Below are 24,819 nucleotides of genomic sequence, written 5' to 3'. Positions count from 1 at the left end.
ACCATTTGAACTCACATTCACACCTACGGGCAATTTAGAGTCTTCAATTAACCTACCATGCATGTTTTTGGGATGTGGGAGGAAACCGGAGAACCCGGAGAAAACCCACGCAGGCACGGGGAGAACATGCAAACTCCACACAGGCGAAGCCAGATTTGAACCCGGGTCCTCAGAACTGTGAGGCAGATGTACTAACCAGTCATTCACCATGCCATACGCAATAGCAAAGAGCGAAATAGATGCTATATTGCTAATTTAGGACTCATAGAAATGTGTGTGTTGTTTTTTTTTAAGTCTGCAAACTCGAATGGTTACACACACCAACATTGGCAAGGGCGGCATGAAAACAAGTATTATGTGCCATCAAATATTCATGTGCTTCCACAAAGTGCTGGCCAGTGCTCATGGCCTGCAGGTATACAGGAAGTGTTCCTTCATCAAGGTCTGGTTTTGCAGACCCTGAGGAGATAAGAGGTCTGCATACTGGGATGGGTGGACCCAACAGGCAACAAGATTCTTCCAAAGTGGCCTTTTTTGGCCATAGTAATGTAACATCATATTTTAGACAGTGTATATGAACACCGTAGCCTCTTAAACTAGATGACCCATTTATCTGTTCAAAATCTGGAATTAAGGACAATAGAAATAATCCTCATGAAACCTTTATTAACTGTTTCAATTTTCACAAAGTCTAAAAAGAAAGTAACCACTGTTAACTTAAAGGGTGTCATATTATGGAATTTTTTCTTCTGGTGTCCAAGATATTTTCGTGCCACAACTCATGAATTTGTCTCATGCAGCAAATCAAACAATAGGCTACCCCTGCAATAGAGCCAGAAATGAAAAATACATTTCTTGCATTATGGGATGTATTTCAGTTTCTCGTGAACATTGTTGCTCACGACTTACTTTTTTGGGGGTGCTGAATCAACCTTAAAATCAATCCCAGCACCAATAGAGTTTGAGAGTAAAATATATTTTTTAAACAACCTAGAAAAGTGTAAACTCACACAATACATGGTTGGAACATAATATTTTAACAACAACGATACAGAAACACTCCCATTGCCTCAAAAATTGTTTGTTCCACCCTTTCATTCCCACCTCTCCCCAACTGAGCGCTCTTCCTGCGCAGAGCATTACGGTGCCTTCCAGTGACAACGCTGTATCCGCTTTAAACCGGGATATGTGGCACATTTATTAACTTCAACCACTCAATGCAAACACACTATTTGTATTACCAGTCCTCATTTTTGCTGCATTTAATTGCAAGCCACCGTTTATGTTGTTTAAGTAGCAGTTAGTTGACATTTTATGACATCTAGAAAATGATTCAGGTGGTCAGACAGTACAGACCCACTGTCCTATGGTATGTCTGAATTTTACTGAGAGAAGTGAGTTGTGTCATGTAAACGTGATAATATTAAAGCTACTGAATAGCTTACTAACTGGAAGCTTATTAAGATAATTACTCCTTTTAGGACACAGAGAGCGAGAGAGGAGCAAAGAGAGGAGTTCAAATATAGTATTCAAAGTATTTACAAAACTAAATTTCTATTGATGTGTTTTACATTTTGTGCATTGCATTTCAAATAAAAGTCCAAGGTACTCACTATAGGGGGCTGGTTCACTCCAGAAACTACTGTTAATCTGTAGAGGTGCTGCTGTATCAAAATGAAGAGCCTATCCCAAAAGTTACGGTTGCAATTTATTTATTTTATGATTTCAATCCATTCCTCTTTTGCTGTGGCTCAACAGCTTTGTCATTTTATTTGATGTTCATGCTCTGATTAAAAAACAACAACAACTGGTTACTCACAAGTTACTCTTTACTTGAGTAGTTTTTTTTTCATTGAATACTTCTTACTCTTATGCAAGTAAATATTTGGATGACTACTTTTTACTTTTACTTGTCATATTATTCTACAGAACTCTTACTTGAGTACAATCTTTGGCTACTCTAGCCACCTCTGACTACATCGCCCTTGCAAACTCATCTCCTTGTCATGTTACACAGTACCCGTGTGCTCTGCCAGGAGCTTGTATCTGTGTGTGCATGTTGTGTTGTCAAAGATTGGCCCAGTGGATTGGTTGTGTTACTAAATAGGATTAATATGAAACACGTGAACAAATATGCTGTAGTTTTAATCTAGAAGAGTAGAACATCATCAAAATGGTCTTTGGTTAATTATAGTACTTCAAAATATAGTAGGGTACCGGTATAAAAAAAAGTATTTATTTCTGAGAGAGCGAGAGAGAGAGAGAGAGAGAGAGAGAGAGGCTGAGTTTTACTTTGCAGTCTCCTTCTCACTTACACTCTCCTCCTCCCTAACTCCGCTCATGTGAGCTTTCTTCATCGAGGGGAGAAAGAAGAGTTGAACTTGACAGTGGCTGCTGTCACGGTCACAGTTCCAATCAAGAGAGTCCCCGGGGAGGACAGAAGCGAGGAGTGGACGCTTGGCTTAAGAGGACGAAGAAAGGCAAACAAGGCTTTCAGGTGTCGCGATGGAAGCGCGCTGCGTGTGACTGGGGGAACTGCTCTTTTTTTCCCCGTTCTTTTGGTCACCCCCCCCCCCCCCCCCCCCCCCCCCAGGCGGATTACAAAAGTAAACACCCAAACGTGGACCTAGAACCACCTTTTTGTTCGTCGGTCGTCACACTTGAGGGCTTGAGTCAGAACCATGAACGTGTCATCGCCAGACAGAAGGAAGACCGCGCGTGACCTGGCTTTGGAGATTAGTATCCGAGTTCTGCTCTTCGGAGTTTTCGTGTAAGTACAGTCGACTTACTCGATGATGACAACGAATTGATGAGATGGTTTTACTCGGTTTCTTCGAGGCGTCACCTGCATGTGTGACTCTCCCGTGCTGTATTGACACCGTTTTGCCAGCAAGAGGCGCTCTCTATCACTTCACAACTGTGGACAGAAATCAGAGAAACCAGCGTGAGAAGCAAACAGGTTGCAACAACGAGTCCGACATTGTATTGAAACACACACAGACACACACACACACACACGCACACACACACACACACACATATATATATATATATATACACACACACACATACACATCAGGGGGCACGGTGATTGACTGGTTAGCACATCTGCCTCACAGTTCTGAGGACCAGGGTTCAAATCCGGCCTTGCCTGTGTGGAGTTTGCATGCTCTCCCCCGTGCCTGCTTGGGTTTTCTCCGGGTACTGCGGTTTCCTCCTACATGCCCAAAAACATGCGTGGTAGTATGATTGACGATTCCCCGTCGGTGTGATTGTGAGTGCGAATGGTTATTTGTTTATATGTGCCCTGCGATTGGCTGGCGACCAGTTCAGGGTGTACCCCGTCTCTCGCCTGAAGAAAGCTGGGATAGGCTCCAGCACGCCCGCGACCCGAGTGATGATAAGCAGTACGAAGGATGAAGATGATGAAAGCGGTGACCCAAACATCAAAATCTATAGCCTATCCTATATACAGTACAGGTCTAACACTTGTATCATTAGTAGTCAAGCACAGGTCTGGTGATTAGGTCAGGTCTGGTAGGAAGAATAGCTTGGAACCTCACATCTTTTGCATCGTCAAAGAGAGAAAGCCATTTCCAACACTTTATTTTGGTCAATAACTTAGTAAATAACATGACCATATGAGGACTGCCCAATAGAATTTTGTGAAAAAAATATGTAATTGACCAAATTTGTACATAGGACGTTTGGCCCACCCCCAGCGATATGTGACGTTTATTTATTTTTCTTCTGGAATGGATGGCATGCGGGCAGCACTGCAGCGTAGTGGTTAGCACATCTCCATCACAGGGTCTCAGCTCCAGCCTTGCTTGTAAGAAGTTTGGATGTTCTCCCTGTCCTTGTGTGGAATTTCTCTAGGTTCTCCCGCTTCTTCCCGTATTCCAAAAACATACAATTGAAAACTCAAAATTGCCCATATGTGTGAATGCTGGTGAGAAAGTTTGTCTTCTGTATATGTGCCCTGCGATTGGCTTGCGACCCAGTACAAAGTGTGCCCTGCCTCTCGCCCAAAGTCAGCCAAGATTGACTCCAGCTCACCCACGTCTCTAATGAGGAAAAGCACTATAGAAAATGGATAGATGAATGGATGGATGGATGGATGATAACAAGACCTGAGGTCTTCATAATGGAAAAAAGTCCCAAATATGCTGCCCTGATATGGAATTTGCTGCTGCACTGGCTAAATGACTTGTGTATATTATCATTAAAACATGTCCTTGGGCGAGGTGATTTGTCTCGCTGCTAAAGGGATTACACAGCCAAGAGCCTTATGTGGTATACTCATGGTGTCTTGAGTAATGGAACATGTCAGAGAGAAGTCATTCTGCTATTACACTCGAGGGTCGCAATGCGCCTGTTATACTGTATGTTCCCTCTGCGTGAGTCACATTGGTGTCGGATGTGCTGTGGTGTATCATGGTTTAAAGCCATATGAAGACAGCATGATCATAATCATCAAGAAGAGGTACCTGAAATCTGCCGCAAAGGCGCAGTTAAGTTCTTGATTGCTCCTCAGAGCACAGTCTGAAAAGTACTATGCTAAGGAATGCCGTCAGATAACTTGATCTGCTGTGTTATCCATGATAAACTGACTGCCACACATTGTATTAATTTAGTTTTTCTTTAAAAAAAAAAACATAAAATACATGTCATCATGCAGGAAACGGCACACGCATATACTGCTATACAAATGTTTTGGGCCACTTGTAGATTTGGTTAAATAATTTCACAGCTATGCAGACAACACCCAACTTCACGGCAGTGAGGACAATCTAGAAACCTCCCAGTATTAACTTGCATACCCATCCACAAAAATGGATTTTAGAAAACTCCCTTCAACTAAATCACTCCAAACTTGAATTTGTCATAATCATCCCCTCAGGTTGCTCCTCCAGCCCTATAAACAGTTTATTCTGCCAACCAGAGTGTCCTATCTAAAAACGTTTGTTTGGAGTGTTGAAACGTAAGCGTGTAGCACACTGTACCGACAATCAGGACAAATCTTAGCATTTACCCTCCTTAGTTAGCAAAGGCCCTATTCTCTGATGTCTCCAAAAGATTATCCTGAGTCAATGTACTTTGGTGTGGTACGTGAAGTTATTTTTCACTCTCTCATCTGCTGATATGGTCGGGGCCAACAACAATAAATGATAAACCTGCTTACGTGTGTCATCAACTACGAGCCTCGGACTATGTGATTGTGACGTGGAACCGATAGCCAGTTAGGATGTTGCCGGACACAAACAGACAAAATACTGGTTGTGTTGAGTGTTTGTATAACATGTCTCACGAGCCATAATAAAAATGACAGGGAAGAGTTTGCATCTGCAAAATACTATAATTACTAGACAGTGAGCCCAGCTTCTTCTATTTCTTCTTCTTCTACTACTCTTCCTTCTTCTTTGTATTTTCTGTCAGTTAGGGTGCACTGTCACACCATGCTGTCTCTCACAGATCAGTTTTGGCTCTCCTCCAGAAAGTAACACACGTGGCAATTTTTTCCTCGTCCTATGTGCGGTCTCTCACTTTGTATGCATGGAAAAGACCATCCATGCCCTAATTTCATCCCGATTAGATTACTGCGATTAGTACATTGGCATCAGTAGAAAAAAAACATTCTGTGCTTACAATACATTCAAAATGCTGCTGCTAGAATTTTAACCTCCACAAAACGATACAAGATCACACCGTTTTACTACCTTATGTCAAACAAAGGCCACACACAAAGCCTGTTAAACATCAAAGCAACATCAATGAATTTCAGAGCTGAATAAACAGACTAAAAGCCTCCACTCTGCCCGCAGCAGTCAGACGATGCAATATGTCCCAAAAAAATAGAAAATATATTTTCCTGTTTGTGTTTCATTTCAAGGTCTGTGTATGTACAGTATATGTGCATGCAGGTGTGCACGTGATGTATGTTCCTTTCTGGTTTTGTTCACATTTTTATTGTTTGAGACAAACAATTGAGCCTTTATTTTGTAACTTCTTGCTTCAATTCAGTGTTTACTGTGAGAGTACTGTTTTTTTAATAACCTCAATCACAATCTCAAACAAACTGGAACACCAATCCTTGCTCTGCTTCAATGGCTACCAATGAATGAATTTTAGAATTGTTTTAAAGCTGTTTTCTGTTTGTTTTTAAAGCACTAAATGGTCAGGTTCTTGCCTATATTTCGTAGTTGCTAACTCCATAAAAGCCTGCCTCAGGTTTTCATTTGGGGCTTAACTTGCAGTCCCTGAATCGCGTCTGGTCTCAAAGGGCAATACAGCCTTTGTGGTTTGAGCTCTGCCTCTGTGTAGAACTATTTGGCTTGGAGCCTCAGGTCGGCAATGGTTTACCATTGTATTCTTTTAAATGTCTTCTAAAATCTCATGTGTATTGCCTAGCTTTTAGTTAGCTGTTGATTTTACCACTTCATTGATGTATGCATATTTTAATTGTCTTTATTATTAATTTACTACTGTCAAATTGTTGTTATTGTTTTATTGCAGATTTTATAGTAGTTTGTCCCTTGTTTTGAAATGTGTTGTATAAATAATTATAATATTATGATAATTATTATTAATATTATTATTATTGTTGTTATACTCGATGAGCCTTTTTTGCCTGAAGATGACAACACGATGGCTGGTCGCAGACTCGCAACGTAGTGCTGTTGATCTCCCTTAGGAATTGGAGCTGCCTTCCAAGGTCCACCCCCACTCTCCTGCTGGTGTTAGCAGGCTGGTTGCTTGTCTTCTGTTTTGTAGTTGGAGGAGCTTCCCCCGTCTGAGGAAGTGAATGTTCCGCTGGTTCCCTGTTGGCCTGATGTGGTTTGCATCTTGCCTTCTCTCTGCTACCATTTTAGCCAGCTTCCTAAACTCTTGGTCATGCCTCCACCGATACGACCATGTGTCAGCAATGTTCTGCAGCCGAATAAGGTTTGCTTGAGGAAGACACTGACTGAAGACACAGCTCCGCTCAATCCCTAATCTCTGGTGGAGGTTAGGTAGGCTTGATAAAGTGTGGTAGGTTGCCCTGATCGTTAAACCCAACCAAGTTTATGGCAACTTCTACACTTCTGTCCAGCTTGTGACATCCTCTCATGTCTTCCTTGCTGGCTCTCTGCAACAGCCACACTCTGTATTGCCCCTGCTCCATCCTGGTGACCTGGGAGACAACCAGATCCCTCTTTTCTTTCTGTGTTCTTTTGGACCACAGGGTGAGTGGGTCACCCCAACCAAGGCCTTTCTGCCCTGTTTGGACTCTGCCCACCTCCTCCTGGTTCTGCAAACTATTCACCGCCTTCTGCACTTTGTAGTCAACGCTCCATTTCCTTCCAGTTGTCCCTTTCGCCTGTGTATCACTCATTGTGCTGTCGGGAGTCTCTTAACTCCATCACCAGCCTGTCCTTCTCCTGCTTGAAGCCATGGGTAATGAATTTCAGGGGAAAAATCCCACCTGAACGGGCCTGTTGCCAAAAAGCACTACAGGATACCTAGCCATTTACGGACGATGGCTTTTGAGTCCATCTTGGGAACGGCTGATGATGTAACTTCTTGACAGCTTGGGTACCAGGTAAATAGACCACATTTTCCGGGTAGTTGGCTGCGGTTGATTTTTGCAAGACCTCCTAAAACCTGTAAAAAGTTGGTTTGGGCGATTTGCTTGTTTGAGAGGCTGGATTTGCATGGCCTTTGCAGACTTCAGATAGGCTTGTCTACAATGTGGGGAATGTCCTCTTTTCCAATGGTGAAGATGACCCAATCATTCCATTCTTCATGCCGCAGGGACAGGCATCTGGATTTATGGTCTGTAATTGCCTATAAATGCCAGAATATGGTGACAAAGAAGAATTTATGTCTAAATGAAACTCCCGAACTAACTTCAACATACTTCCATGACACCAAGATGCCACCAGATGTTGCCAAAGCAATAATGTTAGTGCCTTGGCCTGAGCGCAAAAAGAGTGAATAGGTGAGTTTTTCAGAGAAGAACAGAGAATAGGTTTCCCCCAAAAAATGAGCGAACCGGCGAATTAGTGAAGTCCACACCACAGCTATGCGGGGGTAGACTGTACTGTGCAAGTGGACATAATGTTGTGGCTGGTTTGTGGACATTCTTGAGCGGTTACCTTACAGGGATGTTATTCTCTACCAGCCATTGAGGATTCAGGGGCAGCTGTACCCTTAAAACAATGATTTCCACACATTATTCATGTTCCAGTTTTGTCAAAAAGGATTTTTCATGAGGGGAATATTACATTTTATTTGCGCTTGCTTTCTCTTGGCTTCAGGCGGCGCCCTGACCATAGTGACAGACACTGTGTGTGATGCTCCTTTGTCTTACTCAACTGCAAATGCACTGCAGTCATCACAACTTGCTGGGCACCCCAGGAGTCAAAAATATTTTTAGAGTAACATAAAATCATTCTAGGCGGCACGGTGGACAACTGGTTAGAATGTCTGCCTCACAGTTCTGAGGACCGGGGTTCAATCCCCGGCCCCGCCTGTGTGGAGTTTGCATGTTCTCCCCATGCCTGTGTGGGTTTTCTCCGGGCACTCCGGTTTCCTCCCACATCCCAAAAACATGCGGGATAGGTTGATTGAAGACTCTAAATTGCCTGTAGGTGTGAATGTGACTGCGAATGTTTGTTTATGCGTGCCCTGCAATTGGCTGGAAACCAGTTCAGGGTGTACCCCGCCTCCTGCCCGAAAATAGCTGGGATAGGCTCCAGCACTCCCATGATCCTCGTGAGGATAAGCAGATCAGAAAATGGATGGATGGATAAAATCATTCCATTCCAAAGGAATTGAATTTTCTATCTTAAAATTTTCATACTGTAAATATCTAATTTAAGAAATTGGTATTACATTCCTTGTAATCTACTAAAAACAACAACAAAAAAACAATCAAGATTTTAGAAAGGGCCAAACAAGCAATATCTTCTTTGCCTGTTTTAGGTTTCTGTGCGTTTCAGTTCATGATTGATAGTCCAATAATTAGATTTGATTTTGAGCATTCTCAGGGCAAAATGTATGTCTTACAATTTTGTGATCACAGCAATAGACGAGGAAACCGACGGCTGCAAACATAGATTTACTAAAGAAAACAATCTTCCTGCAGATGTGTGACCCCCAGGTGGATTCACTTATTGATCCTTGTGTTATGTATCTGAGAGCACAAAGTTTTATTCACAATAAGTTAACATCTCAATGGTGTTTGTATGAAAAAAAGAGGTGGGTGGTACCACGATTGAAAACACCATTGTCTTTATTGTCCGATTTTTTTGCCCATTCAAATTTCTCTTCCAAATTTGACCGTGGTACTGAAGTCATTCCTTGGATGAGTTGCTTTGCCTTGATTATCTGAATGTGAGGGGAAGTAACTGAACAAGGTAACAATGCATGAGTTGGTTGTGTTAAGCAGGATTGTCCATTTACTGGTCATATCAGGTACACTTGCACAACATACTGCAATGAGTTTCTCTACAAGAATCTCATTACAAAAATCTGTCTTTAAAGAATAATAATAATAACATTTTCAGTTTTCATTAACATTTCGAGAGAGGTATTAACAATACCTATGTACGGTATGTTTATTATTGCAACTGAATTTTTCTTTGTGTGAAACTGTACTGCATCATGTGAGGTGTTTCTAAAAAGGACCTGGAGGCACATTGGCTGGGGAAATTTATTTTGCTTTTGTCTTCGGCCTGGTACACACACACAAGGATTTATCAAATCTTTAAAATATATTTTTTTAAATCTGTGACAGACACCACACATAAAGATAAAAAAGAATCTGACATTTAACAGTTTTGGTCGTATTGTGTGTCACACAGAACACCAATACAAAGATTCTGGTCCGTCACCAATCTCGAATTCCCGTGTGATCACACGTGATCTCAGAAATCCGAAGAAGGAGAAACACCTCTGGAAATACACCGATCTTTTTGAGTGCCCCGCCTGTGTGTAGTATGCATGTTCTCCCCGTGCCTGTGTGGGTTTTCTCCGGGCACTCCGGTTTCCTCCCACATCCCAAAAACATGCATGGTAGGTTAAGTGACAACTCTAAATTGCCCAAAGGTGTGAATGTGAGTGCAAATGGTTGTTTGTTTGTATGTGCCCTGCGATAGGCTGGCAACCAGTTCAGGGTGTACCCTGCCTCCTGCCCCATGATAGCTGGGATAGGGCCCGCGACCCTAGTGAGGAGAAGCGGCTCAGAAAATGGATGGGTGAATGTGTGATCGCACGAGATTTCGAGATTGCTGGTGTGACAGAATCGTTATATGTGGTGATGTGTGGAGATTATCAGAGCACACCACACACGATACGACCAAAACTGTTACGTTTTTATCTTTATGTGTGGGGTCTATCACAGATAAAAATCTTTTAAGATTTTAAAAATCCTTAATGTCTACCAAGCCTTAGTTTAACCTAATAAAGTGTCCAGCAAGTGAAGGGATATCTGATATCATTCAATCAATAGAGCATCTGTAGAGTAGATAACAATGTCTTGAAATCAATTATGAGTGATGGCAATGCATATTACATGTGAGTGTTTATTCACAAAATTCCAAATAGCCTGGACCTGTAAGCATACAAAGTGAAACAAGGACAGATCATTCTTCCATTCACTATTTTACACATCCAGGGTTTCTGCTGTTGATTAATTATCATTACAGTGACTCAAGATTTTGTGGGCAGTTCACTCTCCAGGTGAAAATAATATGTTTCTGTTTTTAATCAAATCAAGTCAGTTGCTACTTTTAGGTTTGTTTCATTTTGGTAATGTCCTTAGTTGTTTGGATGGTCCAGGGTAATACTGTCACCTGTCTGAAATACAACAACACACTTTCCATACACACGGGATGTCATCACACATGATATTTTAAGATACTACTGAATCTTTGTATTTTTTTTTTCAACTTCATCAAATTGAAGGCTTTTGTTTACTTGGTGCAGGTGACTAATATAATTATACCTGTATGGGTATAAGAGCTTATCAGTAGGATTTACAGATGTGATACCATTGACCTTTGCAGCTTGAGACCATATCTTTTTGCCAGGAACAACATACATTCAATATCGATTCATATAACGATTTGGTCAAATCCCAGATACAGAGCATTGTTGTAATAGCTCAATAAAGACTTTATTCCAAACAAAGTAAGAAATACAAAGACTGTTTAACACGACGCACAACTGAGTCTAAAAGTACCAAAAAAAAAAAAACGCACAGCAGCAAAAGGCGAAGACACAAGTCAAATTGTGGTTTAAAGCCAAGAAGAATGGAGAAAGGAGGGTGGAAAAACTCACCAAAACCTACAACAGGAGAAACTAGGAACTGGACACAAACTATTCAAGGACAATAGCAAAATCACAGGAATGAGACAGAACTCAGTACAGCAATTGGCTGCAACAAAAATAACGATCTGGTGTCTTCCAGGAGTAGGTGCAGAGCTTAACTTATTGCCACTCGCATCCAGCTGTGCTTTGTCACTGAACCTCCGTGCTCACCACACCGCAGAGGGGGCTACATAGAAAATGCAGGGAGGAGTCAACAGACAGGAAAAACAAAACTAACGGATTTCCTTCAAAGACTGAAATGTACATGTATATATATGACACATTTACTGGCAGTTCAGATGTCATCCTCACATCAAAATCTGAAATATTTGTATTCTCTCTCCCCCTTGCTCTCTGTACACACAGACACACACATACCATGTTTTTTCATTAGATCCCTGTCATTTCTGTCTTTCGCTCTTATCCATCACCTTGCTCTGTGCTCCTATCTGTATAAATTGAGATGTGGGGTTGATGAAAGAGATAACCTCAAATTGCGTCCTCTCTTGGCTCTCAACTCCCTCTATATATAGAACAAGCAAGTCCGTATCCTTCTGGAAACCTCGTTGTTACTGCTGGACTGTCATACAGTGTGTGTTTGACCAGACTCCTTTTGTCATGGAATGTAAAATTCAGACCCTAATGATACAAGTATATATATATATATATATATATATATATATATATATATATATATATATATATATCAAAAAATGACTTTTAAAAAGAAAACATCACATCAAGTGGAACGACATAGTCATAAATTAAGAAATGTGGGAGATTGCAGGACAAGAAAGTGTAGGGTTTCAAATTCTATGTCGCAAATGGTCGGATCGGCCGTGCACTTCTCAAACAAACAGACGATGTCACGAGAGAATCGAGAATTAGAACCCACAAGGCAAGAGGAAGGCCAAGAGTCACCTGGTGAAGATATACCTAACAAGAAATAAGGGCAACGAAAAAAATGCTTGAAGGAACTCGAAAGGTTTGCTAGAAATACTGAAGAGTGACCCGCACTATGCACCTATGCGCCATATGGTGTTTTTAAAGGGTTGATAATGAGGATGATGATGATGATGATGATGGTAACTGGCGTCGCATGGAACTTTGTATGAAGTATTCAAAGTTCAGGCTGAACGTCACATTGCATTGTTAATGTGTAGACAGTTGCACTTCAGATATCTGTTACTGAAAAAAGTTTATTTCTTCAAGACACTGTATGATATGCCATTTGTTGCTTTCTCTCTCTCTAAACTCAGAACCCGGTATTTGAACAAATATGTGGACAAATAATGGATGCATATAGGCATCATGTAAGTTTACTTGTTGTGCTTGTACCACAAGATCAGCATTGTTATGCCGGCTTAATGTGATAGACAAAGCTATATGCTGGCCTGTCACAAGAGTTTATTTTTTGAAACCAGGATTTATTCACTTATTTACGTATACCAGTGGGTAACTAGGTGGCAAAATTTACATGTATCTTGAGTTCTGACAGCAGAACATTTCTTCTCTGGGTATTTCCCAGCTGCTATTATGGGATTTCGAGCCTTTGATTATTTTTATTACACCAAAATTTATTGAGAACATCCCGGGAGGAATACTGGCATAAAAATGATTTCACTCCGTAATGTTATTACATGTTTGACAGCCTTCAATATACAGCATAATAATAATATATACAAAAAATAATAGATACAAAAAAAGTCAACCGGCCTATCAGATGTTCTTGGAAACCTTAGCATTGCATCGCCTCAGTCTCGTGATATTCATACTATAAAAAGTACAATTTAGACACGTCTAGTGAAACCCTGCAAAGATCAGCAACACAGTGTTCCATCACTGGCAAAACAGCTGCGGTCGCACAGGATGCGACAACAGCTGTTACACAGAAACACAATTTTAAAAATAACTCTCATTGGGATCATTTATGGATATGTACAGTATGAATATAAGAAAAATAATGCTGGACAACTATAACTACTGTATATACCCCACTAAAACAATACAGAATTAGCAATCCTGACATGTACATGTACTGTATGTACAGTACAGTGACATATGCCTTCATGCAGTATACCCACACAGTAGAAGACACTACAGCTCATTTTAAAGTAAAGAGCACAGCGAATGAGTTTAGTGTGAGTGTGAGCTGTGCGTGTCTGTTTGTGGGGAAAAAAGTTATTAGCCTCTGATGCCGCTAATGGATAATGGATTCAACACTTGACCAGGAATATGTAATATGAGTGTCATTTCTCTGGGTGTCTGTTAAATTCCATAATTTTCCAGGGGCACAATTTAATTAAACCTAAACATAATGTAAAATAGGTGATTTCCTTTTATGATATTAAGGAGAAGAAGAAATATGGAAATCTTAAATACTTGATTGGGGATGGGAATCAATAACGAGGTCTCTTTGAGACTTCTACTGAATTGCAAGCAAGTAGGTGCAATTTGAGGTTGATTTAAATGTGTCTTTTACATTTGATATGATTCATAAGGTACTGTAGTTCTGTGCTCTTAGCGGTAATCAATTACAGTACATGAATGAATATATACGTCTATGCATGAATGTGTATGTGTGCATGACTTGGAAATTGGTGAAATGACAGAAGTTTCCTTGGTTGCGTGAGTTTCAGTAAAGATTGATGAGCACACAGGGACACAGAGATGCTGCAGTCACTTCAAATTAAAATGCCTTAGAATGTCAAGTTGATAGTCACAAAATTAATACTGCAGAAGATATTACATGTCAATACAGAAGTTCAGCATTATCAAAAAAGATATTGGATTTAAATCTAATTATGTATATGGCATTCTATTATTATTGTTTTTTTTTTCAATTTAACCTTTACTTTTCCAATTAAGGCAATTGAGAACAGATTCTCATTTGCATGGCAGAACATGCTGCAGATGGCAGAGTAATACAAGGCAAAATAAAAGCAGATAAAATCAAATCAATAAATAAATATATATTGTTTGATTTGTGCTAGAACCAAAAATCCTCAGTTTAAAAAACAAAACAAAAAGTTAATTCAAGAGAAACCTTGTCTGTACCCACTCCCAGCAGTGTTGAGGTAGGCTGCTGATTTATGATTAACCTGCTGTGATTCTCATTCATGACTAATTATAAATGTACTTACACAATACAATCGTTTTATCACTCTTGCTTACTTATTAGAAGAGCTATGAACATAGGTTGTTGTAAAATGCCATGAAAAACACTAGACATATTCTACATAAAATCAATATGAGCAGTTTCACTTAAACAGGTATTTCACATCCATTCATCCATCCATCCATCCATCCATCCATTTTCTTCACCGCTTATCCTAACTCGGGTCGAGGGTATGCTGGAACCTATCCCAGCATACCCAGCGGGCGAGAGGCGCACTCACTTTCACACCTACGGGCAATTTAGAGTCTTCAATTAACCTACCATGCTTGTTTTTGGGAGGAAACCGGAGTACCCGGAGAAAACCTTCGCAGGCATGGGGAGAACATGCAAACTCCACAAAGGTCTTCAGAACTGTGAGGCAGATGTGCTCAGGTATTTAACATTACAATTAAATTGGCAAAAACTAGAGATCAAATTTGGATCATTGTAACACCAAGGCATTAATGGTGTGATGCACAAAAAAAATATTTTGGAAGAAAGATATAATGTCAGGTTGTCTTGTTAAGGTTGGGGGGACACAAACTGTATGTAAAATGTATCATCAGCTTTAAATACAGTGGCTGAAATAACGTCATCATTTTTCTCACTAAATATATTTCCAAAGGTGCTATTGACATGAAATTTTCACCAGCTGTTGGGAACAACCCAAATAATAACCCATACATACAAAGAAAGTAGAACAAATAAGAGCAGAAATTAAGTTCTCTGTAATAATGTGAAATGACACAGGGAATACGTATTGAACACATGAAGAAAAGGAGGTGCAAAAAGGCATGGAAAGCCAAGAAAACACTATCAATAATCAAACAGCAATCCAGCCCCTTGTCAGTGCAAATGAATATCAGCTGGTTCAGTCCTAATTGATGGCCTACAAAAAGGTCTCATTGCCAAGTTGTGAGTCAAGACACATCTCATGGTGGGTACTAGCAAAGAGCTGTCTCAAGACCATCGCAAAGTAATTGCTGAAAAACATAATGATGGCATTGGTTACGAGCACATATCTAAGCTTCTGATCGTTCCAGTGAGCACGGTTGGGGCCGTAATACGTAAGTGGAAAGCCAATCATACCACCATGAATTTGCTCATCGCAAGACTTTTGAGAGAGGAGTGCAAAGAATAATCCGAAGTGTTTTCAAAGAGCCAATGACAACCTGTGGGAGAGCTTCAAAAAGACCTGGAATTAGCAGGTACAGTTGTCACAAGGAAAACAGTGAGTAATGCACTCCGCCACCATGGCCTGTATGCACACTCATCTCGCAAAACCCCATTGGTGAAAAAAAAAACATGTCAAAACTCATTTAAAGTTTGCTGAACAACATTTGGACCAGCCAGTTAAATACTGGGAGAATATAGTCAGGTCGTATGAGAGCAAAATTAAATTGTTTGGATGTGATAATGCACACCACCTTTGGTGGAAAATGACACTGCACATCACCCTAAAAACACCACACCAACAGTGAAGTTCGGAGGTGGGAACATGATGGTGTGGGGCTGCTTTTCAGAAAGTGGTAGTGGTAATTTTCACATTATTGAAGGAAGAATGGGCAAATCTACCGAGACATTCTTGACAAAACTCTGCTGCCATCTACGGGGATGATGAAAATGAAACGAGGGTGGACAAAACAGCAGGATAATGATCCAAAACATACTGCCAAGGAAACTCTCAATTGGTTTCAAAGAAAAAAAAATAAACCTGCTAGAATGGCCCAGCCAATCACCTGACTTGAATCCAATCGAAAATCTGTGGGAAGAACTGAAACTCATGGTCCATAAAAGAAGGCCACGGAACCTTCATGATTTGAACACAGCTTGTGTGGAAGAATGGGCCAAGATCACATCAGAGCAATGCATGGGACTAGTTTCTCCATACAGGAGGCATCTTGAAGCTGTCATTGCAAAGAAAGGCTTTTGTACAAAGTATTAAATAGCAGTTGGCGTGATCAATACTTTTTCCCTGTGTCATTTCACATTATTACACATAACTTAATTTCTAAGGTCATTTGTTCCACTTTCTTTGTATGTATGGATTACTTGGGTTGTTCCCAACATCTGGTGAAATTCTTATGTCAATCGCACCTTTGGAAATATATTTAGTGAGAAAAATGGTGACGTGTTAAATACTTATTTCAGCCGCTATATGTCACTACCTGCACATCGACTATTCTTGGACGTTTTGAAACTATTTCTATTGAGACCACTTTACTCCAAAACACTTAAGACAATGCCTTGTGTATATATATTGTAGACCTTGTCATTGTGAATAGCTCAAAAGTTCCAGATACATTGTGGTTCATGCAGTTTATGGTCGCTGTCATCTGTGTAGCAGTATGTAATGTATTTTAAATTAGCTACAGTATACAGTACTTTCGTAAGCCACAGGAAATGGTGTAGTGACTTTGGCACATGGTATTTACTGCAGCACAGTGGTTCTCGAACTTATTACAACTTAAACTTAGCTCTCCAAGTACCACCAAAATGACCAACATTAAAATACAGTAACATAGTAAGTCTAAGTGTTCAACAAAAAATTATGCAGCGGTTTTATTCCCAAAAAGGACATGTATTATTGTAAGCCACTTAAATAATGGTTCAATTAAAATGTATGGCAAGTAAAATCTTTACTTAAATAAAAATAAAGTTCTTAAAGATTGAATGCAAATTCAATAAACATTCATATTTTTATTTTTTCCGTAATTCTTTCACATACCACGAAAGAGAGTTCGCTTTCCACTAGTTGTACTTGTAACACACATTAAGAATTACTGCTGTAGATGATGAATGGATGCATTGTTGATGATGGATGTTCTACACTCCACGATGAAGATTCAATAATTTCCACTCACACCAAATTCTGCAAGGAATTTTGTGATGTGTCTTTTCAAATACTTTTGACATTTTGTAAAGACTGCCATGTTTTCACAAGCATATTTTAAGTTGTAAAACAAACTTCAAGATCCATACTTTTCACACATTTCATCCAGGAAGACAGTGGGGTGGGAGCTAGAGCGGTGAGTAATAACTGACAGTGCCCCTACAAAAAAGAATATTTTCAATTTGTGCCATTGACCTGGAGGGGACCAAAGTGAAATTATTTTTGCCCCTGCGTTGATGTGATTGGGACTGCTCAGGCATGAAATTTGACCAAATGAACCAGAAGATCTGATAACCAAGGTTCAATGCTGGTTCAGTGTTATCTCTAATTCTATTACCTTCTAAATGTCTTGAATCACTTCTCAACAGCGCCAGGCATCATGATGAAATGACTGGGGTTATAAGTAGCGAGTGACAGGCAGCGGCCACGGGGCTAAGAGAGAGGTGAAAAATGCCGTTCCAGCGAGAAAAGCCGTTTCCAACTCTGATGAAACAGATGGTCAGTCCAGTCAATTTGGTTCCCAAATACAGATTTTCCCCAATGCGGTGTAATCAAAAGTGTCATGTAACCACTGAATTGTGAACATGTAAGCAGAGTGTAACAAAGATTGAACCCACAAAGTGTAAGACTGTTGTAAGACATCTGTACCTCCTCAGGGTTACTTTTGGACCATTGTGCAATAACTTCTCCTACTTGCACCTGTTGATTAACACTAGCTAAAATAGTTTTTAATAGAGCTTGAGGGGTTTGACTCCCCTACCCCACTTTCAGATCGAATGCAATTTATTCGAACAAAACCGCTCATCTTCTGATGTATTGTAAATTATATTTTTGATAGGTAGAGGCATAATCACAGCCTCATGGAAAATAACATTCTCAACTATTCAACTCAGTTGGTAAGTTGTGGATACTGTAATATAACTGCTATTGACCAAAAGAACCGGTCTGTAAGCACCATATGGTACATTTCAATCTTGACCCGACCTTGATTGAACCTTGATTCACCCCAACTGGCAAATTAACCATTCATATTTGACCCTAAATACCATAGGCTGGATGTACTAACTGCCCAATTCCAATATTGTGCTTGTTCTTATTTTATTACTTTTAGTTTTTGTCTCTCTCTCTCTCTCTCTCTCTCTCTCTCTCTCTCTCTCTCGCGCCTGCAAAATTGGGGCTGATTTCTTCACAGTATTTAAAATGTTTTCATTCCTGATTTCATGGGTTTTATGAGGTGGAAGCCCAAATTATGTAAAAATAAGCAAATAAATACTTGAAATTGTTTAAATTCTGGGCCCTCAATCTATAATCTATAAAAGTGTAATCTTTTGAATGGAACTAAGTAAACTTTTCCATGATATTATTTTTTTTTTAAAGGGTCTGTGTGTGTGTGTATGTATATATACATATATATATGATTATAACTGACAACTAATGAAAATCCCAAATTCAGTATCTCTGAAAATTTGAATATTACTTAAGACTAGACTTTACATCGATTTTATCAGCCTGATAATTAGCATTTTATGCTGATCGTCTTTAATGTCATAATTTACTCCGCATCGCCATCGTGCACAGTATATTTGAATCCAAAAGCTAGTTTATTTTTAGCCTTGTCGCGTGTCTTTTGACGTAGTACTGTAAATATCTGACGGCCAATAAAGTTATATAAAAATATATATATATATATATATATATATATATATATATTGAGCCAAGTCTTGCTTACCCCAGGCTCCTCTGCTCTGTTCTTTAGAACTAAGGGAGTCCTGACCCGCTCTCCATTTAATGAGTTAGAGCTCCCTGTTGTCCCTGCGTATTACACAATCGACCAACAACGTGAGCTTGCTTAAGCCGGTGTCGAGAGAGATCCGCCTAGGTTCTCACAGCCGCTTGTGAAGTGTCGGCCCCGCCTAATTCAGGCTTCACCCTCACAGAGTAACCATAGTAGATGTGGGGTGAAACGCTAACCACGCTTCTTTAAGGTCGCTCTCTCCCTTTTAAATTGTGGGACTTGGATTGACCTAGGTAGATAAGACGGTCTTGGTACGACAGTCAGGACCTGTTATTGTTTAAATTATAGCTTAAACAACCTTTTAAAAATAGAGCTATAATAATCAATGGCTCTGTTGATATGTTATTAGTTCTACTAACATAGATAACACTGCACTCATTACTCTGAAAAGAAACGCAAGGGACACGCGCTTCTTTGAGCTCGGCGTGGCAGGTGGTTGTCGCAAACAAACCGGCGGGTGTGTGATGGGTCATGGATCGCAAAGGGAAAAAGCTGAGGATAGAAAGCCCAGCTTGCCCAAAGCCACAAATGGAGTGAAATTGAAAGCCTCGCAACACCCGAGCAACTTGGGTTTGAAACATGGAATGCTGTTCCTGGCCGTTATAAGAACATGAAGAAATATGAATTTTGAGTATTAGCCGTCTTTGGATCAATATACCTGTGCGAGCAGATATTCTTAAACATGAACTACATTAAATCCAAATACCGCAACCGCGTGACACATGAGAGCTTGCAGTTATGTCAAGATTAAAGTTACATTTTACATGCCCGATGTTGAGAAGCTGTCCAGTGATGTCTGAAAACAGTCACATTAAACGGGTAAGAACATATTTAGCAACAAAATGTCTGTTTTTATAAAGTGGTTTCTGATTTTTCAGTATATATTTGGAATGACACGTAGGGGTATTATTGTGTTTTGTTGCTCAGGTCCGAGGATGGCTGCATTGTATTGTGCGTGTCAAAAGAGAAGAGAATGCAGCTTTTTACCTTGTAGTGACTTACTTAGCATTTGTAGAAAACTAAAGAGGATAATGCACAGAAATCTAACTTAAAGTGTATTATTTTAATTTTAAATACTTTACCTTTTCAAAAGGCTGCTGTTTTATTATTTAAGCAGGCTGTGTTTTCATTGCAGGCTGTGATTTATCACACTCATATGCAATTGTAGCCTGTTCATTTGTGTCTGTTGCCGCCATTAGGGGGGAAAGAGAAAAGGATTGTGCATTATTTCATTTTATTAATCAAAATGAAACTGGCTTATTTTCGTAGTACTTACCTTTTCAAAAGGCTGCTGTTTTATTTTTACAATTCCAGGCTGCGTTTTATTACACTCTGTTTGTTGCCCAGATAAGGGCGAAAAGAGAAGAGGATTGTTTGTATTACTGAGGATTGAAGAGGACTGCATTTTATTTCCATGGGGAGGTCTGAAATTACAGGAGGCATGTTCCATTTAGTTTTTTTTTTAATCCTCAAAATAAAAATGACATAAAAAAAATCTGTTTTCTTTATTGTATTTCTGTAATTTCATCAATGCAACGAAACTTAAAACACCATCGTACAGTAGAGTAGTCACATGGTGCGTCATTCTCTCCAGGATGTGCTGCAGGAAAAATAAACATTTATTATGAATCCTCATTATGTCATTTGGATTGAATATAAACACTTACAGCATGTGCTGCCTTCATTATAAGGCTTGTATAAGGCTTTTAATTTTTTTGCGGCTCCAGACAGATTTTTTTTTTTCGTCCAATATGGCTCTTTCAACATTTTAGGTTGCCGACCCCTGACCAAGAGCAACATGTTTGGCATCATTCGGTGGACATTTCAGAATATTTGATCCAGCGTTTGCATTGTATTCCATTACATTCCAAATTGTTGTAATGTTGTGTCTGCGACCGTACAGTATGTATGCATGTGTTTGTATACACTGTATAATGCACAGTACATGCAACATTTATTATAACAAACATTTGTATGCAGCTCTTATCTGCTCTAATTAGAATATGGAGATGTTTCTAATGCTAATCTATATATATATATATATATATATATATATATATATATATATATATATATATACTGTATGTGTGTGTGTGTGTGTGTGTGTGTGTGTATCTGCGTGATAAATGTGATGTGGTAAATTGAACAAATGTGCATCAGCTTTGGGGGGGAGGGAGAGTTCTTGAGAAATAATCCTGCTGTATTGTCAAGTATTGAGCGGATTTGAAAATGAGCTAATGAGAATACACTGACCCATTTGCATGGCTGTAATGAATATGAACAGGAACTGCTGGAATGTTTCTGGGTGTGAAAAGGTCAGATGAACTGAATCAGCCTGCTATGGAAATCAACTGAAATTCATGCTCATATACAGTATGAGATACCATGCTGGCATAAGCACCATCCACCAATTTGCGTTTCAAAAATTCCTTTCATCCACTGGCTTGTGATAAGGAGAATGCATTTCGGTTGTTGCCATGGCAACAGCCAACTACTTAAATGTCGTATAATGATGCTAGACCAGGTTGGAAACCTTGTGAATGTGTTAGCACTAACAGGGTCAAGGCCAAGTACACTGTGGTCTACAATGACAATTTCTCACACTAAAAGGATCAAACTATGAATTTACTGTATGCCAGCAATGACAACATTTGTTTTGAAAGTACATCTGTTGGCTTAACTACTTTCTTTGATACTTTTGCATATTTATTAGTGTCAATTTGAATTTATTAATTCGGAATCCCGATGATCATACCCAATCCATTCCATGATGCTGGTCGAACTCTGATTTTGTTAAAAATATAAAACTGTTTCCAATAGGAAATAATGAAAAAAAGTCTGTTCTTAATTGTTACCATCATAAAACCTTAATAAGCTGTAAAAGTATTGGGACGCCGCTAGTATCTGCATCAAATGTAAGTCACCTTACTTTATGTAACTTACTGTATTCTTATCACTTATGTTCTTGTTCTTTTGACACCCCTTGTTGTGGTGGTCCTTTTGGAATAAGTATGACAAAGGCTACAAATTTGTCAAATAAAAAAGGAAAATGCATTTGCAGAATTAATCCTTTGATGCTTACTGAACTAAGGTCTCGTCTAAGGTATGTTAGCGTCCGCTGCATGTGACATCCTGCAATGTTAGCGCTTCCACTGTATTTACAGACAAAAAGCGTTCATCTAAGCTTCCCAAACAGTTTTTCTTTAAAACTTTTAACTGCATGGTCTATGATGTTACTGAGCCTGTAAAAGCCATTAGACTTTCCTCTCTATACAGAGCAAACAAAAGCTGATATAACAGGACAAAGTGCTCCCCAGGTAGCCAGCAGGCAGAGATGAGTTAAGATGTTGGTGTTGATGGCCATCTTGGGGGCCCATCTCTCAACATTGTGAGCATGTTGGGTATCACTGTAGCACAGAGAGTATCTTTTTTAGGTTGTTGCTGGGCCACATTTCAGCATTTGAGTCAATTTCTACAAGGCTGCCACGCTTTCTTGTTATCTCTGTGTACTTACAATTATTTCTCAGCAGGCCAGGCTGGTGGCCTACGCTGGTGGCCTACGCTTTCCATGCCAATTGAAGCGCCATCATTATCTTTACTAATGCGATCCATGCTGGCCTTCTGCCACATCGTGGAATAAGGCATGTGTTAACTGTAAATGATGCACACCCTTCTGCTTTCAAGGCAGCCTGTAAATTACAAAAAAAAAAGGGGAGAAATATGTTCCACAAAGAATGAGCACTATAATAGGACTTAGGGATGAAATGGATGCAATAATTCATTAAAGTGTGTGTGAGGTGTATTCAAGTGTTTATTTTAAAGTTTCTAGTTAGGAAAGAGAAAATGAGGCTTGATCTTAAATTGAATCTCCAGCCTAGGGAACTCCTCTGAGGCTAGTATGGCTTTGTTATAGGATATTGGGTACAAATTCTCAGAAAGAAGGGTGAATATTATAACCTGCCCAAAACCCAATTTAATTTTGCACGAACGGCAACAATAATCTTCAGCAGACAGTCCGCTGTTGTGAAATATGAGACGTTTATTGCAAACCACAGACAATATCATGTCAGAACCTGAATGAATGCCATCCTAAATGCATAATTTTACAATGACGATTGTGTTAAATACAGTATTGGATACACTCACTGGCACAGCATTAGATAGGCACGAATGAGATTTAACGCAAAAGCTACACTCCATTGCAAAGGTATTGGGACAGTGAGGCCAATTCTTTTATTGTTGCTGAAGACTGAAAACATTTGGTTTTGGTATCAAAAGATGAATATGAAACACCCAGTTCAACATTTCAACTTTTATTTCCATGTATGTATATTTACATCCGTGTTCAGCGATGTGTCTGCTGCATGGGCCACATACTGTAGACATGTTTTGATACTATGATATATGAGTATGGAAAGTATAAGTGTAATTCAGCGCCCTTATCATGGAAAATCCAGTCCATGTTTTGCCTGCGACCTAATAATGATGATCTTGTCGCAACTTACTCACAAAAGTACTTGGGCCTGTTTAATTACCCTCAGAATCAGGTCACTTCCCTTTGTAGTTCATGTGTCCCACTGAAAGAACAAGATCCCGGATACAAGCAGCCGAAATGAGTTTCCTCCGCAGGGTGTCCGGGCTCTCCCTTAGAGATAAGGTGAGAAGCTCGGTCATCCGGGAGGGGCTCAGAGTAGAGCCGCTGCTCCTCCGCATTGAGAGGAGCCAGATGAGGTGGCTCGGGCATCTGTTTAGGATGCCTCCTGGACGCCTCCCTGGTGAGGTGTTCCGGGCACGTCCCACCGAGAGGAGACCCCGGGGACGACCCAGGATACACTGGAGAGACTATGTCTCACGGTTTGCCTGGCAATGCCTCGGGATCCCCTTGGAAGAGCTAGAGGAAGTGGCTGGGGAGAGGGAAGTCTGGGCTTCCCTGCAGAGGCTGCTGCCCCCACGACCCGACCTCGGATAAGTGGAAGACAATGGATGGATGGATAGTGTCCCACCGTCGTCTTTTTTATTCCATCCCACAGCCATCCAGTGACCCACTCACAATTCGCCTTTTGGCCCTGAGCAGTCTGAATCAGTCTTTCAGGAAGTAATTAACAATAACTGGCTTGGTGGAAGAGAATTGTGCATGGGGACAAATAGGAGCTTACTCCTACTCCTCCTAACATACTCCTGTGTACTGGATTAAACACAATGAAATAACACTCCAACAGTGGCGATAGTATGGTGGATGACTGGTTAGCACATCCGCCTCAGTTCAGAGGCCGTGGTTTCAAAACCGGGCACTGGCTTTCCTGTGTGGAGTTTGCATGTTCTACCCGTTCCTGTGTGGATTTTCTCTGGGTAGTCCTGTTTCTTCCCACATTCCAAAAACATGCATGGTCGGTTAATTGAAGACTCTAAGTTGTCCTTGTGTGGGAATGTTAAAATTAATGCTTATTTGTCTATACAATATGTGCCCTGCAATTGGCTGGCAACTAGTTCAGGTTGTACGCTGCCTCTCACCTGAAGTCAGCTGGGATAGGCTCCAGCAGAGAATGGATGGATGAAACAGTGGCCTAAAACTTTTACACAGTATTGTATCTTTGCTAAAGCTGTATAAAAACATTGAAA

At 40.1% G+C, this 24,819-nt stretch overlaps 1 protein-coding gene across 1 annotated transcript in view; it reads left to right on the top strand.

Moving 5' to 3' along the window:
- The first annotated feature begins 2,675 nt into the window (after positions 1-2,675).
- Positions 2,676-24,819, top strand: part of plpp4 (phospholipid phosphatase 4) — a 57,953-nt gene continuing 35,809 nt past the window's right edge. The window contains exon 1 of the mRNA XM_061690309.1: positions 2,676-2,770. Coding sequence (XP_061546293.1) covers positions 2,682-2,770 — 89 coding nt within the window. The 5' untranslated portion in view covers positions 2,676-2,681. The remainder of the gene's footprint in view (positions 2,771-24,819) is intronic.

The sequence above is a fragment of the Phycodurus eques genome, chromosome 11 (genome assembly GCF_024500275.1).
Source record: "Phycodurus eques isolate BA_2022a chromosome 11, UOR_Pequ_1.1, whole genome shotgun sequence".
In the NCBI taxonomy this organism is placed as follows: domain Eukaryota; kingdom Metazoa; phylum Chordata; class Actinopteri; order Syngnathiformes; family Syngnathidae; genus Phycodurus; species Phycodurus eques.
This window is presented reverse-complemented; position numbering and strand designations above follow the sequence as displayed.